At 35.7% G+C, this 17283-nt stretch overlaps 2 protein-coding genes across 3 annotated transcripts; both read right to left on the bottom strand.

Annotated features, from left to right (window-relative positions):
• Window positions 1–1987: 1987 nt before the first annotated feature.
• Window positions 1988–13224, bottom strand: LOC105182548 (glutamyl aminopeptidase). 2 transcript variants are annotated; one of them, XM_011140065.2, is made up of 9 exons: window positions 12642–13224; window positions 4866–5028; window positions 4636–4717; window positions 3897–4261; window positions 3467–3741; window positions 2974–3161; window positions 2559–2843; window positions 2387–2465; window positions 1988–2221 (listed from the first exon to the last, which is right to left on the bottom strand). In XM_011140065.2, the coding sequence occupies exons 2-9, from the start codon at window positions 4945–4947 to the stop codon at window positions 2069–2071; spliced, it is 1509 nt and encodes a 502-aa protein (XP_011138367.1). In that variant the 5' UTR covers window positions 4948–5028; window positions 12642–13224; the 3' UTR covers window positions 1988–2068. The 2 variants fall into 2 exon arrangements, with proteins under 2 accessions (XP_011138367.1, XP_011138365.1); XM_011140063.2 differs by lacking the exon at window positions 12642–13224 and adding an exon at window positions 5545–5724.
• On the bottom strand, window positions 7624–10864 carry LOC112589856 (thyrotropin-releasing hormone-degrading ectoenzyme-like). The gene is made up of 4 exons (XM_025304692.1): window positions 10801–10864; window positions 10212–10306; window positions 9519–10059; window positions 7624–8092 (listed from the first exon to the last, which is right to left on the bottom strand). Exons 3-4 carry the CDS (start codon window positions 10049–10051, stop codon window positions 7624–7626), a joined length of 1002 nt encoding a protein of 333 aa, XP_025160477.1. The 5' UTR covers window positions 10052–10059; window positions 10212–10306; window positions 10801–10864.
• Window positions 13225–17283: the final 4059 nt, after the last annotated feature.

Here is a 17283-nt window from a genome sequence, read left to right as displayed (position 1 = left end):
AAATTCAAGTGCTGAGCTAGTACAAGATAGACTGTCGAAAGAGTAGTAGTAAATTTATATAGTGAGCTGGAAAATGAAATTCTATGAGTTTCTCGCTTTAACAACAAATTATAATGAAATGTTGAAATATTTGTGTTAAAAAAATGTTATTCGTAAGAAAGTAAAATGCCCACGTTGTCAAAATATTCTATAAATATTATTGAGCAATCTATTGTAGGTTTTAGCCGTCGCTCATTGTTTATTAAAAAGTTATAGATAAATGAAATTTTTAATGCGAATCTAGATTCCGCATGAGTTTGCAACTTTCCATGCAAAATTAGGACGGACGGGAGGGTGCGGGAGGGGGGCCGAAGGCCCCCCTTGTACCCCCCGTGTGTGTGTGTGTGTGTGTGTGTACATATGTTTAATACTACTTTCATTTATTAAACATATGAATTTTTAGCACATATATTAGTGGTTATTACACAACAAAACTAACCACTAATACATGAGCTAAAAATTCATATGTTTAATAAATGAAAATGTCTCAATCATATGTACACGCACACACACCCACGGAGGAGTACAAAGGGGGCCTTCGGCCCCTCTCCCGCACCCTCCCCGTCCGTCCTAGTTTTGCGTGGAAAGTTGCAAACCCATTTCCTTCAGCATGTAGACGTGTGTTTTTCTTTCGATGTATAACCAGTACAAGAAAGGTAAATAAACAAACCAAGCGAAGAATATAATACGTAAATAAATCTCTATGCACAGTATTGTACAATTATATCCACAGAAGACACGTAGTACTTCAATACAGGAATATTATTCATTACACTTTCTTGTTAATAACTTTTTAATTAGCATCGACCGACAACTAAAATTTGTTGCATGTTATTAAGGGAGGATAGTAATAATAATATATGTATGAATTATTGAAATCGGGGATGGCTCCCCTATTCTAAATAATTACCAAAAAATGTTTCAGACACAAATTATTCAAATTAATAAGTAGAAAGAAATGGTGCAATAAAAAATATGGATTTCCATTTAAGAAAAGTAATGATTAGTGAATATCTCGAAAGTGGTGTCATCTGTAAACAAATTGACATAACTGTTTTATGTCCCTCTTAAAACTATACAACTTCTGTCTGAAACATTTTTATGTATCTTCCATATTTTACGAGATATTTGCCTGGGAGATTTAAAATGGGACACCCTGTATATATAATTTGCACTTTTTGTGATTTTTATGTAAAATAATTTTTTTAATATATTATATCAAGTTAGTATGAAAGTATAAGGTGCATTCTGTATCTTGACGATATGGTAATCAGATTTTATCATTGAATTATATTGTAAAGGAAAGAGATCAAACAATACGTTGTGTAACACTTTATATATAGGGTGTTTGATAACTCATGACTATATCTAATGGCAGACTTAAAAGAGTACGAGGAAAAAAGACGTTGAAGAAAAAGTCGAGTACTGTTTTGCGATATTCGCAGTAATTATCAAATTGTTAATTATATAAATTTGACGAACAAGCGCGCGCCAAGATGCTGTTGGAGTTACAGTTGTTCGAACTATAATGCGGCCCAGCCAATCTAGCAACTGTTGCAGATGCTGCGAGACGTGGGAACAGCGAGATGACACAAGTAGTGACCCGTTGTTTTTTTCTTCGCCGCGCGCCGATAATAGTTGCTTGATCGACTGGACCGCGTTATAATCCGAACGGCTCTAATGCTTCTTCAATAGCATCTCGACGCGTGTTTGATCATCAGACTTCTATAATTAACAACTCGATAATTATTGCGAATTCGCTCTATATCTTCAGAAATTCCTCGAAGAGAGATTTCCGACACCCTGTACAACGTGCGTACAATTACATGTAAATAAACAAAGACATGTAAAAATAATGTAATAGTAAAATGTAATGAAAATGTAATGAAAATGCAATGATAAAAAAGAAACATAAATCAATTTTAAACACAAACGTCTCAATTGACTGCATAAGTTATAATAGCTTTTAATTTGACCACTAGTTACTTGAATTCTTGAATCACATCTTATAAACCCACTTGTTGAGAAATTATACGTTTCCTTCATTATTCAAAGCTCGTAACTGAAACGTATCTTCCATTTTGCGAATTCTTTGCTTTTGACCATGTTTTAATATAAATATCTCTGACATTATTAGACGTGATTCGTTTACATAGGTCAATTGTTCTGCAAAGTTCACAATCTGAAACAGGTCATTTTGATAATTTCATAAGAAAGCTCCAATTCATTTTTATTCTAACAAAATTTTGACAAAAAATGATCACATATATTGTGCATGTGTGTGAAAATAAAATGTGAATCCGTTAAAAATGTTAGACGCTATGCAAAGTAAATAGAAAATATATACCTTCTCGAAATCATCGTTAAAATATACATTCATCATCATATCACCTATTAAGTTTAGGTATAAAGAAGTGTCATTCCACCTACAAATAAAAATGATCATACTAATCGTTAATAAAAGCACTATATACTCTCGTGATCAATAACAGTAAGTACTTATAAGAAAAAAAAATCACCAAGAATGATGTATTTCGAAATAATTCTCTATGATGTATTCCACAACACCAAGTTTCTTGGTAATAATGCGATTAAGGTGCATCCGCTCGTCTTGCGTTGGTGTGAATGACCATAAATTAGCTACATTCTGCATAAGAATCTCTATATCTTCCGCGCAACAGAGGTACTTCTTATAATTTACATCTTTGGTATTATTATATATTTCAAACAGCCGATTCGACATACTTTCGGTTCCCATCATCATACCGGCACAATATATCCAATCTTTCCACCATGGTTGAAATCTAGAATATACGGAAAGTATCAAGCATCAAGCGAAATTTTAATTCGCATTATGTGACTTACCAAACACGTGGTGCCATAGATAATAAAGAAACATGTTTAAAAAGATAATTATTTGATGCAAAGATTTACTTGAATTTAGGATCGGTCAAATTGGAAAGCAAACTTGACATGGCAGTTACTCGACACTGTATATGTCCTAACTTGCAAGCCCATCTTGCTGCTAATAGTCTCAATGCTTTAGACATATTGTCGTCATCATCTTTTTCTACGAATTCCAGCTCTTGAAGTATGCCGTTCAACATATCAATGAAAATGTTCTAAGTCATGTCAAGGGATACCACATTAATATTACGTTTCATACGAAAACATTATACTTTAAATGTACTGCCTCGCGTTGTTTATGAGGAACTGATCTTATATATATTTATATTAACTACGAATACATGCATACGATATTTATCTGAACTTATTTACATACATATATTTACTATCGGAAACATTTTATTTTTTAATATTTTTTTCCAAATAGTCCATTTTCAGTACTATAATATTCTTTCATACTCGATGTACTATACTACGCAACCTCAATTTAATTTATTTGACGCAATTCACTATTGTTTACCTTCATATATATTGTGTTCGGATGATTCAAAACGGGCCATACGTTGGATAGAATATTAAATATTGTATACCAGGCTATATAATTTTTGTCAAACTGTAGATGTTTTATGATTTGCCAAAATATAGGGGATACTATGAAGCCATTTGTCATAAGATAATATGCATCATCAATTAATCGCGCACGATTGAGGGCATGCATTTCATGATATGTTTCACCGTTTAAGAATTTTATGATTCGCAACCAAGTTCTTTCATCGTAATTAACACGATAATACCCTGTTGTAAATTAAATTAATCATTATAATGCTTTTGTTAGTTAGGTACGTTTGTATTTGCCAAAAATTGCTAGTTTAAGTAAAAATATTTATTAATTCAAATTTGTATTACTGTATAAAATGATAATATCGCGAACTTATCTGCTGTACACTCACCAGCCTGTTTTACATTAAATAGAACAAAATCAAAACTGTCTAATAATTTAATATTTCCAAAAGCATTAAGTATCAAATTACTGCAGTTAGAACGATACATATTCTCTTCAGCATATATTTCGCATGTTATTGGTATTTCCCAAGTGTATTGCATCGTACTGTCAATTCTAGTGACAGTATATAGCAATACATTCTTCTGAGGAACGTGAAGGACGTCCACGATAGGATAATATCTCTCAGTTAACCACGTCTCCAAAATATCCTCTATACTCATCTCTTTATATATATATATACTATCTTTTCCAAAATCAAAAAAAAGTTGTAACATGGTCCAGAAATCATTAAGGGTGACAGAACGATATTTACTATAAAAAGAGAAATTCATATGTGTGTGCATGTGTTCGCGGGCGCGCGCGTTTATGCGCGCTTTTATGTTTCATGTCGACAATAATATTTAAACATCGCAGTATTAATGCTATATAAACACATTTCTCCTAACCACGTGTTAAGTTGAGCCTTTTAACGAAAATGCATTGCCTCTAGATAATAAATTCGACATTCAATGTAATACACTTGTTTATTAAATGCATCCATTTTCAACTTTAATTAATTAGTGAAACCGTAAATGAAGATATAAATTGTGAAATGCTACTTCTGTTTGAAGTGTTACTTCTGTCCTGTATATAGCTATTGATGGAGCAATATCTAACGGCGCAGAGTATGACAATATGTTACTTACAATTTGTCTAAATATTTTCTGACAGCATGTTGAAACTCAGCCCGCGTGATCATATGTTCTATCATGCGTAAAAGAGCATATCCTACAATGAAACACTACGATGATGAGTGGCAAATTTATATAGGTTAAATAGAATAAGGATTTAATAGCATAATTTATATGGTATTTCCGCCCAAAAATATTTAAATTAAATATTTTTTTGAAGCTCTAGTCGGACACTTTAATAATACCTTTATTATAATACCAACGAGAACAGAGCTCAATATCGATTTCATCCGAAAGCCGTATATCGAATTCACGAAGAGATTTCATGCGACAGTTAGTTTCAAAGTGGAAAGTTTGCTGAATGATTTGGCTTGCATAGAGGTCTGTTAATTGTGAATCGCCGGAAATCTAAAAATAATTATTGTGGTAAGATGAATGTGAAGTATGGAAACAGATGCACAAATTAATATTACGCAAATGTTATACTCCAGCAAACACAAATATATAACAGTTATATTATTGTAGTATAAATAAATGTAGCATATTAAATTGCAGTTGTGCAACATAAATATAATATGCTAATAAAATATTGCAGGATCGTTATATTACTAAAAGGTTATCTAACAGTTATGAGATCTCAGGGAAATGTTATATAATTGAAATATAAATTATATATTTCCCAGTAACTATTGTATACATAGTGTTATACAATAGTGATATATACATTAGTCATGCAAAATCAGACTATCTGTTATTTTGTGAATTAGTTATACGTTACGTAACAGTTATATTCTATATATAGTGACGTTTGTACGTTATCGAAAAGCGTTTAGAAGAGTTTAAGAAATTTTACGACACCCAATCATGTGACGTTAAATTCAGAAGTAACGCGTATGATAGTAATGCTGACAGACTCATAATAACCTTGTCCAGGATATAATGACTGTAAAGCTTTGAAAGTGATTCGCCTAACCACATGTCGGTCCACCATGATTCGGTAACCATTCCTATAAAAATCTCACGTATTATTTGATACGAAATTACCTCGCTCACGTAATCTTTACGGCCAGGAAAATCAAAATCTTGTTTGTATGAAATATCTTTTGTTCTGTAAATTGTAAATTAATATGATCATGTGATGTCGATATAAGTGCGCATAATTTTATCGTTTCATTAATACTAGGTGCGCAACTAAGTTTCCGGGTTTCGCACATGGCTGGCGCTAACGACACATGTAGTCGATACATACATGCTGAAGTGTTTTTTTATAACTTGGACATCTGTTAACAATAACCAGTTGTAATACCAACACATATCGCAACGCGAAAATATTTTTTCTAACAATGAAGATGTCGAGTTTTGTGCCAAATAAACAGCATTTGCGGGAAGCTTTGTTTTTCTGCTTTAACTTGAAAAAAAGTGCAGCTGAAGCACGTCGTTTGCTTGAGGAGGCCTACGGCGAACATGCATCATCGAAAACTACCTGTGAAGATTGGTTTAAACGCTTCAAAAGTTGCGATTTCGACACTGAGGACAAGGAGCGCTCCGGAAGACCAAAAACAATTGAGGACGCCGATCTGCAAGCGTTATTGGATGAAGATGATACGCAAACACAAGATCAACTTGCGGAGGCATTAAACATGACTCGCCAAGGTATTTCCAAACGTTTACATGCCATGGGAAAAATTCAAAAGGAAGGAAAATGAGTGCCGCATGAGTTGACTGAGAAACAGATGGAAAATCGAAGAGCCATTTCCGAAATTTTGCTTTTGCGGCATGAAAGAATGAGTTTCCTGCATCAAATTGTTATTGGCGATGAGAAGTGGATATATTTCGAGAATCCCAAACGCAAAAAATCATGGCATTCACCTGGCGAAGCATCAACATCGACGGCACGGCCAAATCGCTTCGGAAAGAAGACAATGCTCTACGTTTGGTGGGACCAGAAAGGAATCGTGTACTATGAACTGCTGAAAAGAAGGGCGAAACTGTCAATGGGCATCGCTACCGACAACAACTGATCAATTTGAACCATGCATTGCTCGAAAAACATCTAGAATGGGACACGAGACACGAACGAGTGATATTACAGCACGACAGCGCTCCGTGCCATTGCACTTCCATCGTCCAGGACACCATCGAAACGCTGAAATGGGATCTGCTACCATACCCGCCGTATTCGCCAGACCTGGCCCCTTCCGATTATCACTTGTTCCGGTCGATGGCGCATGGCTTGGCTGGGCAACACTTGGCTAATTTCGAAGAAGTGCAAAATTGATTGGATGAATGGTTTCGGTCCAAAGACGCGTCGTTTTATCGTCGCGATATTTATATATTGCCAGAGAGATGGCAAAAATGTGCAACTAGCGACGATGTGTAGGGACGACACTTTGAATAAACCATTTTTTGTATTTTTCTTGAAATTTTCCATTTTTCACTGATCCAAAAAACCCGGAAACTTAGTTGCGCATCTAATATATGCGTATAAATTTAAAGTCTCTGGCACAATGAAATTCAATAAGTGTAGAACAATAAGAACATTACATCAATTTTATCGTTTTCTATCCCACACTATTACAATCATATGTTACATATGTTGTAACTCATTTATATTACTGAACGAGAGAGTAAAATGTTAACGAGAGAGTAATGTTACGATTAGTCTTAACTTATTAGATATACAGCCTGATGAGAAACAATTTCTGTGTGTTGCTACTAATATCTTAAATCTTAATCAAATCAGGTTTTTCTTTCATCTATGATATCGTCAGCTTGATTGTACCCAGCAAACACAATATTACATGTAACGTGCATGTTAGTTGTAATTTCCTACTCAACAATATAACTGTTATATAACACATATGTTGTATAACACAATATAACTGTTATATAACACATATGTTATATAACGGTTAAATTGTTGAGTAGGAAATTACAATTAATATGCACGTTACATGTAATATTGTGTTTGCTGGGTATTCAGGTTTGTTTTCAGCTTAAATGCTACAATATTTGAATTACGATTATTATATACTTGTATATTATAAAGCCAAAATATCCCATTGTTTTCATTGTATTATTTGGGAATAATATAAAATCATTCCTTGGAAATGTCTTGTCCAAACCCGTAATCTGCTTCACTTGCCATTCAACAAGTGAAATTGTGTTCTTTATATCTTGTAGCATCTCATATCCCGGCAGGTACCAAATAAAGTCGGTTTGAGATATTTCACTACTTCTGACGTTGCCTTCAAGCAAAACGAAGAAAACGTTGAAAGCGGACATCGGCGGCGTTTCATTAAAGTGTGATGTGCAAAAACTTGTACACATTTCTTTGTTTCTTTCAGCCACGTTAGAAAATATTCTGTACTTCTTAGTATATGTGATAGTTATTTGGAAAATTGCCTTTATTGCGGGCTCGTCCCAACATGGGAACAATCCTCGAGCCATGTTAAATTTCGTAATGAATAACCTAAGGATATATCATTATAAACGTGAAATTTTATACCGTTTTATAAGGTAAATGCCGTGGAAATATGCGTTATACATGTTATATAAGTAATCTATATGAATATTTCACATGAATTATATATAATTCGATATAAATATTGTTTGTGGTTTGTTATGTAGTTACACAAAATTGTACGATTTATTATTTAGTTCATATGTATACTTAGAAAAGGACTGCTATACAAATGCAACTTGTATATATGTATATGTATATACAGGGTGTCCCATTTTAAAGGATCCACTCAAATATCTCAGAAACACTGCGATAAATCGAAAAATGTTTCAGACAAAAGTTGTATAGTTTCAAGGGGTACATAAAACAACTATATTAGTTTGTTTACAGATGGCGCCACTTTCGAGATATTCACTGATCATTACTTTTCTTAAATGGAAGCTTCAATTATTTATCATATCATCTTTTTTTTATTATATCATCTTTTCCTACTAGTTAATTTGAACAACTTTTATCTGGAACATTTTCTTATTTGCCTAATATTTTTTGAAATATTTAAGAAAAGCTTGGTAACTTTTTCAATATTTAACCTACGATATCTCGTTATTTGTCGGAAGAAAAAACAGTCTTAGACTTTTTTGCTCTATTTGGTCTCAAAAATATATTGTTACAATAGTGCCCCAACTTTTGTTAACGTATCGACTTTCGGAAATTTCAAAATCATCAAATTAACCAAAATCAAGATGCTATTGTAACAATATATTCTTAAGATCAAATGGAGTAAGAAAGTTTAATAGTGTTTTTCTTCCGACACATAGTTAGCAAGATATTGTAGGTTAAATATTGCAACAATTACCAAGTTTCTCTTAAATATATCAAAAAATATTTGGCAAATAAAAAAATGTTCCAGATAAAAGTTGTTCAAATTAACTATTAAAGAAAGATAATATAATAAAAAATTGGGACTTCCATTTAAGAAAAGTAATGATCAGTGAATATCTCGAAAATGGTGCCATCTGTAAACAAACTGATATAGTTGTTTTATGTACCCCTTGAAATCATATAACTTTTGTCTGAAGCATTTTTCGATTTAACGCAGTGTTCCTGAGATATTTGAGTGGATCCTTTAAAATAGGACAACCTGTATATATATTTATGTGTGTGTGTGTATGTGTGTGTGAACGCTTATTTTCAATAGTGGTTCATTCATTTATAATCGATTTACATATCGAAATAAAAATTACTGACAAATATTTTATCGCTTACAAGAAAATTGAATAAATCGGTTTTACTGCTGGCTTTTTCTGGTGATAACTACATAAATTAAAATAACCAGCGTTATATTTGGACTAAATAAGTTCAATGGAAAAGAGTGTTTATGCGTGTAACAATTATATATAACACTATATAGTTAATAATTCAAGCAAATTCCTACCTTATTGTGCTAACTTTTGTTTTACCAATCTTGTACTCGTATGTGTTCAGAACAGTCCGGATACAATTAGGAATTTCGAAGTGGATCATTAAGATATAAATTCCAACAGATATAGTTTTATTAAATCGCATATCTAAAATCTGCGATCGTTTGCAATAACGGTAACCAACCAATGTGTACGATTCAAATGTATTTAAACTCTTTAGACTTATCAAATTATAATTTGTGATATGCAATTTGTAAGCGTGTAAACTTATGTATCTAGTTGGATTTTCAACCATGACTGTGATGTTAGATGTGCCGAAGATTATATCATAATTCATATATATTGTCAAATGTATACTATATCTAATTGGCCGTGATATATTAACCAGTAGACGATCATCAGGTGAAACAGACCAGCAATTTTCTTTATCCATGTTGAAATATTGATCATTATCGGTAACAATGAACTTCTGTGAGGCGCACATTGAAATGTAGATTAATAATAATATTAGAGATGCCATGTTATTGTTATTGTTTTGCAAAGACATATATGTACCTATACGGATAATTTAGTTGTTATCAGAACGAAATATTAGTTGACGACAAGTTTTAATATTCGATCATTGTATTATATAATATTGCTAATTTAATGCTGATATTAATGTAAGAAAAATAATACGACAGATATATAAGTTCAGAGCATCTTACCTAAATGGACATATGTTTCGTATTTGTTATTTCAACTCCTAGTATTCGTTGCCTATTACTGTACGCAGGATAAACACTTTCGACATTACGATCCGCTTATTAGACAAAGAAAAAGAGAATAGATACAAAACTAAGCAATAATAACAATTTTATAAAATACTGATGCTAGGTTGATTAAGTAAGAAGAAATTTGCAACCTAATCATTTATAAGCTACAGTTCATATAGCGAACAAGTGATATAGAAAATACCATATAATCTACATACTATTTCCTTGTTCCCTGAATATAACAAAGTTTTAAACTATGGTTATATAGCGCAAAGGTTGACAATAAGAATTGCTTTGGAAATTTACAAACTACAATAAAATTTTAACTGATTTTTCACAAATATATATTAGTTGTTATATTAATATATAAGTAAAGCTTGATATGATAAAATTTAATATAATAATACCATAATTGATATTTTATAAATAAGAATAAATAAATAAAATTTAATAATAAAAATTTAATAAATAAACATATAAGTAAAAAATAAGTTAAAGTTAAACTAATTATCCGCTTAGTGAACTTGGAAAGTATGATTACCGATGTTATAGCTTAATTCTAACAAGAGAAGAATACATTTATTTATTCTCGAGTGTTATATTTCTCCTATTCGGCGAGTCGCAGAAAACTGACGATTAAATAAATATGTTGTGTTATAAGTAGGATATATCGAATGTTCGAGGTAACGCTCTATTGTGGTATACAACAAGTATTTTCAAGCCACACGTTCATAATTGTTATGCTAAAATGATTTGAACTGACTGATTTAAATCAGCCTGTTTTAACGGATGAATTATACCTGGTAAATTATTGGCTGCTAGGAACCAACATTTTATATCAGACGAGTTTCTCATGTAAAATGCGTAAATTGTCACAGGATAAATATACCAAAATATCACTACTAACGAAATCTTCGGTAGTGACAATCACACCTTTTCCGGAATAATAAGCAACGCTGCTAAACTGCACGATCGCTAGAAATCAATATTATATTTTATACCAGGCGTGTCTCTCATGCGAAATGCGGAAACTGTCAAAGTAAATATGTCAAAATATCATAATTAACAAAATCTTCAGCAATGATAACTATATCTTTCCAGGGGAATAAGCAACTTTGAAGTAGATTGCTGTATTATAAACTTCGGCAGCTATAATTTTAACAAACCGCAAATTGAAAATCTGCGATCGTTTACAATAACGTAATGCGACATTAAATTGCCAATAGAATTTATCTCGTTGAGGAACATATACAATAAATGATTTTAATATTTAATAAATTTCACAAAATTTTATTAAACATTAAAATTCTTATTTTATCGTAAGGATAATAAATTAAGGCAGAATGTCGATACATCTCTTAATAATATTCTCCAGTAACATTGACCATAAAATTTTCTCCGTGTGGCTAAATCCCATCTTGTGGAATTGCAGAGAGACTGAAGAGAAATTGTACTCTAAAGATTATGGAAAATGTACAGGGAATTTCTTCCGGAGATTAAGAGTTGGAAGATTGCGTTTAATATTTAGAATGCATCGGGTATATTCATCTAAAAATCCCTAAAAATCGCTAAAATCCCAAGCGATTTGAAACTGGAAAAATTAAGGATTGATGGAGTAATGGAAAATTAAAGTGAGATCTTTTTCATTGGGCGAACACACATTTTTCTCTGTTGGATCGCGTGTTTATCCAAAAGAGTGCGATTAACGTCCGGCATTGAAGCAGCATTATAACAAACGTCGCGACGCCCGTCCGTTTCGCTTTCAAAGGTAAAGTCTACCCCTCTCGTCAGCTGGCCGGTGGCGCGGTCAAATAAAACCGACGCGTTTTTAATGATCCGCGAACAAATACGAGTACATTCCGCGTACGCGCCCGCGGTGGCGTATGTCGCATGCGTGCATTCGTGCATTGCACGGCGAACGATTCCGGCGGTCACAGAGGCGCCGAGGGATAGCCGACGAGCGAAAATACATCCATGACTGTGTGCGAGGTCAAATTCATGGTTGACTCGCGCAAAAATCACTGCCTCCGATAGATGCACTTGGGAACACGTGTGTTTGCGAACGTTTGATAATTAAAGCCGACAGGTTTTTACGGTTTCCGCATCGACGATTTGATAAATTTTATCTTTTCGAAACGTACACACACACACACACACACACACACAAATACTGTCCGGTTACGAATCGCAGGCAATATACGATTCTTTTTATCATTCAAAGAAATCGAATTATTTTTGGATCGCATGAATCTCCGGTGTTAATTGTCTATAAACACCGCTGATTGTTGTATAAAATGGTAGAAATCACTAATTTTCAGTTATAATTTTTGTTAAGCTTTAGTTTTATACTTGTGGGCTTTGAAGAGATATTTAATTCCTCACCTTTATATTCAAATATTTTTCGGAATAAATTATGTCTTTGGGAACGTTTTACCATTTACGTGGTAGATCCTCTCGCGTTCTTTGCTTTTCATCAGTATCCAACTGATTTTGCAATTTTACTGGCTGCATGAAATGCCGGAGACTTTCGAGAAAAATCATCAAAACTTGTCAAGAAATCAGTAATGCGTACGTGCGTCCGTATGCATGCGGCTTGCGATGTGGCTTAGATTACAAACGTCTGGATTTCTCATGAAGTATCGTCGTAGTAACTCTAGCAACAAGTGATATCCTCCGCGGTTGCGCTTCCTTTTCCTCCTATCTCTATTTTCCTTCCTCCTGCTCACGCTTCACGTAGCAGCGAGAGCATGGCGCTTACCGTTCCTCCGTCTGCTCCGTCTGTTCGTTTGTCCGTCTGATCGTACAATACCTTTGTACTGTTCTATACATACGGTATCCTCTAGCGTGTGTTTTGCCTTTAAGCAAACGCGTCTCGCTCGTAGATCAAAAGTCTCGGGCTGTATTGTGTGTCTCTCAAAGAGTCTCGCGATTTTAAGGCTTAGTCGATAATGTTCTCTCTCATCCTCGTTCCTTCTCTCTCTCTCTCTCTCTCTCTCTCTCTCTCTCTCTGTCTCTCTGTCTCTCTCTTTCTTTCTCACAGCCTTCCTCGTTAAAGCAGAGTTTTCCTTTGCCTTTTCCCTTTCTTTCTCCGATATATCCAAATTACCTGCGTGACATTTATTGAGAAACTCTTATGTTATGTCTTATATATATTTAACCAAGTACATATATTACACGTACAGACACATACGCGCAAGTTACATATATATTTCACAAATTTTTTCGCCGCTTACGCACCGTATTCCTTTGTCCGCGGAGAACAGAGTGAAAGGGACGAGAGATGGAAAGGTGCGTTTACGCGCGGCAGAGCAAAGAAGGATTTGAGTCGCCGTGATGTTTCAGGTAGGACGGAAAGGAGGGAAGGCTAATGGATCCTGCGGGATGCTAATGGCTTGCAGCCGTACGTCTCGCGCTCTATTTACAGCCCGAACCAATTACGGTTAATTCGACGGCTATTTATTAGTCGATTAGTGGGAGATCGCCCCTTGAGGACGTCTTTATGAGTGATCCTTCTGCGTTTGATTATTCGTAGTACATAGTCACGCTACTAGACGCGTCTCGAGTCGCTAAGCTCAGGACGGATGTGAGATCGTTGCTTTGATACATGTTGATACTGGACCGAATATATAAACGTAATTATTTAGATAAAGCATACACTGGGGATACGGAGAAAGGATACTCGATACGACGACGACAAAGATAAACATATGATACGATAAGAGAATATTATCGCGAGGATAAAATATTTTTAATTCTTTTATATGTGATTACATCGGCCGTTACGACCGATTAGGTATGGGTGTAAGGATAGAATGTAATAAAAACGGTGATTGCAATTAACGGCAAGGAATATTCACGCAAAAAGCGTTAATGAGTACGTTACACGCTGTCACGGAAAACATATTTGCCTGAGATAGTGCTTTGCGCGCGTTAATACGAAAAATAATACGCGTGATCATTTGATAAGTGATTCCTTTATATGAGACTCCTTAAATATTAGATTATTAAATATTAGATTAACGATAACGCATAAAATCGTGTAGCAGGTCGTATTATCAGTTGCTCAGGCGGATTTTCGATGGGAGATAAACATCCATCTATTAAAACGGCGGGTATTCAGACTAAATGCGCGGCTGTTTGTCAGACGATATTGTCCGTGGTTACTAATGATGTCAATAAGATCGTGGGTGAAGGTAGTACGCGGTGGAGCAACTTGTTTATGCCTTTCTCAGAAAGCGCGATCTAATTAAGCGAAATATGATAGAATCTGGCTTACAGCATCGCTCCGGTCGACCAAGAAACCGCGCTCTCGTGCAAGGAGAGGAAGAAAGATGGAGGGAAGGAGGAAGAAAGTGATAGAGAGATAGGGAGAGAGAGAGAGAGAGAGAGAGAGAGAAGTAGAAAAAAACCGACACTCGAGAGTGAGCATCTTTGAAGTCGCGGTACTGAAAATAATTTACCACGATGCCTGTCGCTTTGAACGTCGCTCCCGACTGCGGCATAAATACCTCCGTAATAGGCTCTGAGACTTTTAGGGAGATTGAGGGTGGGTAAACGCGAGCTAAAGATCTTAACTGCGAAATCCTTCGAGTCACGCGAGCCACAGCCGGGCCGGCCCGGGCTCGGCTTCGCCGGTGTAACAAATCAATTAGCGGGATAATTATTGCTTTTCATTCCCGAACCGGTTCCGCGCATCATCGCGTTGCGGGGATCAGGATATTCAGTTTCTCCCTCGGCGTACCTTTTACGCGAGGGACTCTTTGAATCTTTCTCGTTCGTAACTTCGCGTCGTCAGCTTCACTTCGCGATGACTGCGCGAGCTGTTGCGGTTGCCGTTACCTTTGACGAACGAGTCGTGGTAAAATCAGCAAAGATAAAGTTTCGACGTGTGCGCGAGTTTCCGTGCATAATTCCACTGGCGTGTCGCAGTAAAGTTACGTTGCTCTTTTCGTTACGGCGTCGTTAGAAGATCGTGCAATACCAGCGCGTGACCAGAAGTCGGCATAAAGATCTCTTTTTTTTTTCTTTTTGCGCTGAGAAACTTTAGTCGAGAACAGCAGGCGCGATGAAGGCGAGCATTTCTCTCACTCGAGCGCGAAATTTTCTGCGCATTCAGAAAGATGCTTTTGTGCACGTCTGCAAAGACGGACTGTGAGAAATTGTTGCTCGTTTCGGGATCTGGATTATCAACTTGGCGCAGAACGACCACTCTATTTTTCGCACGGATGAAAGATATCTTTCGAGACGGCGATTTTCATTCTTGGGCGTCATCGTATATCGCGATTCGCTGTGCATCGGCCGCAGCCAGTTTCCATCAGCCGGCAGATTGCATTCTTGTATCAGCGATTTTCAAGCACAGTGGCGACCATGACTTTCCGATTTCGCCGTTTTCGCAGGGCAAGCCAGTATCTTTATGATTAGGTTGATCTCACCAGACAAAACGTTCAAAGGACGCGGAAGGATGGACAGGGGCGTGTCCGTGGAAAAAGGAAGGCTCGCCGGTCTTCGATCCCGATAGGATTCAATAGCACGGCTGGAAAAAGGCTACTCTGTGAGCGTTTAACCCTCTTTTCTTCGTTCGCTCGGAAAACGGAAACACTTCCATTTCCTGTAATAGGCTGAAGAAAGTCAGAGATAGCTTTGCCGTGCTTTCTTCTCGCGGCATTAGCTCACGGCTTTGCCTTCGCTTCCGCTTCGGATTGTTTTGCCACCCATGCGTGAAGCTCCGTAATCGTGATTACGATCAACTATCTATTACAACCGACGGCGTTTAACTCGCCACTCGATCTTTTATTCTTGACTTATTAATCATTACCGTATATACAGTTACAAAGCGTATCTGAACTTTTCTTTTTTCTTCCTGATTACTTAATTAATCCTTCCTTATTAATTTATTAACTTTTTGTCCAACATATACACATTCACATGCTTCACATGCGAAAACTTTCAGGATAGAAGAACAAAAAGATGGAAGGATCTCAATTTCCTTAATCATTGAAAGACGAAAAGTACATGTTGTAATAAAAATAAATAAGCAGTTGGCGTTAATTAGAATTTATCACTAATAATTAAAGATATAACTGTAAAACTATTATTAGATATTTAGATTCCTCTCAAGAAAATTTAGCGATTGTATCTTTATAAACAAAATCGGCTTGAATTTATTGTCATTTGACAATGCGAATGTTCACAAAATTCTCTTTGACAGATATGTACTTTACAAGAAATATTCAACATTACATTAAACCCGTACGCGTGTAATATAGACGGTTTCAATATTTCAACATTCTATAGATACCGTATAATTATGAAGTTCCTTTAAGCACGCTTGAGGATTCTCCCCTCTGGGCAGAACACAGAACGAGGATGTGAAAAAAAGTCGGGTCGGGTCGGATCGTGCAGGAAACAGCGTTGGGAGAGCGGAAGCCGCAGCGGGACGACCGCGGGGGTTGGCTCATCGGCTCGGAAAAAAATCACTCTTTATTGTTTTCGTTAGTCCCGTGCCTGTCCTTCTTCGTTCGAGACTCCGTCGTTTCCTCGAGATCGGCTGCGGGAAGACAGGCGGAAGAGAGTGGAGGAAAAATATGGGAAAGTGTAATAGGAAAGAACCGGCGGTGAAGGTTGAGGGCGTTGAATAATAAAAGACTGTACGATCACCTCCGTGCCACGTGAATGTTCGGAATTCCAACAAAATCGCTCGTTTTTTTATCGCTCGTGCTATAGGGGAATTTCGAAAAAATAAATATCTTCTGTCGAGCAAATCTAATACCGATGAGACAAAGAAAATATTTCCTCATCGCATCAATCGATAGGTGCGACGCGATTGTTTCTCTCGGCAGCGATTTTTCTTCAGCGCGCGAACTTTGTTAGGTTAGGTCACAGTTATAATAACGAAGCAATTGATATATTAATAAAAAGATAATCCAGTTGTATCACACGAAACATGAGTTATTCTAGAGAATGTCTACACTTCCGCCGCGACAAGACAAGATTTCGTTGCAACGAGATTTTTCACTGGTCCGAC

Source organism: Harpegnathos saltator, unplaced genomic scaffold (assembly GCF_003227715.2).
Source record: "Harpegnathos saltator strain DR-91 unplaced genomic scaffold, Hsal_v8.6 scaffold639, whole genome shotgun sequence".
NCBI lineage: Eukaryota > Metazoa > Arthropoda > Insecta > Hymenoptera > Formicidae > Harpegnathos > Harpegnathos saltator.
The sequence above is the reverse complement of the archived record's forward strand: the minus strand, read 5'-3'. Positions and strand labels throughout refer to the sequence as shown.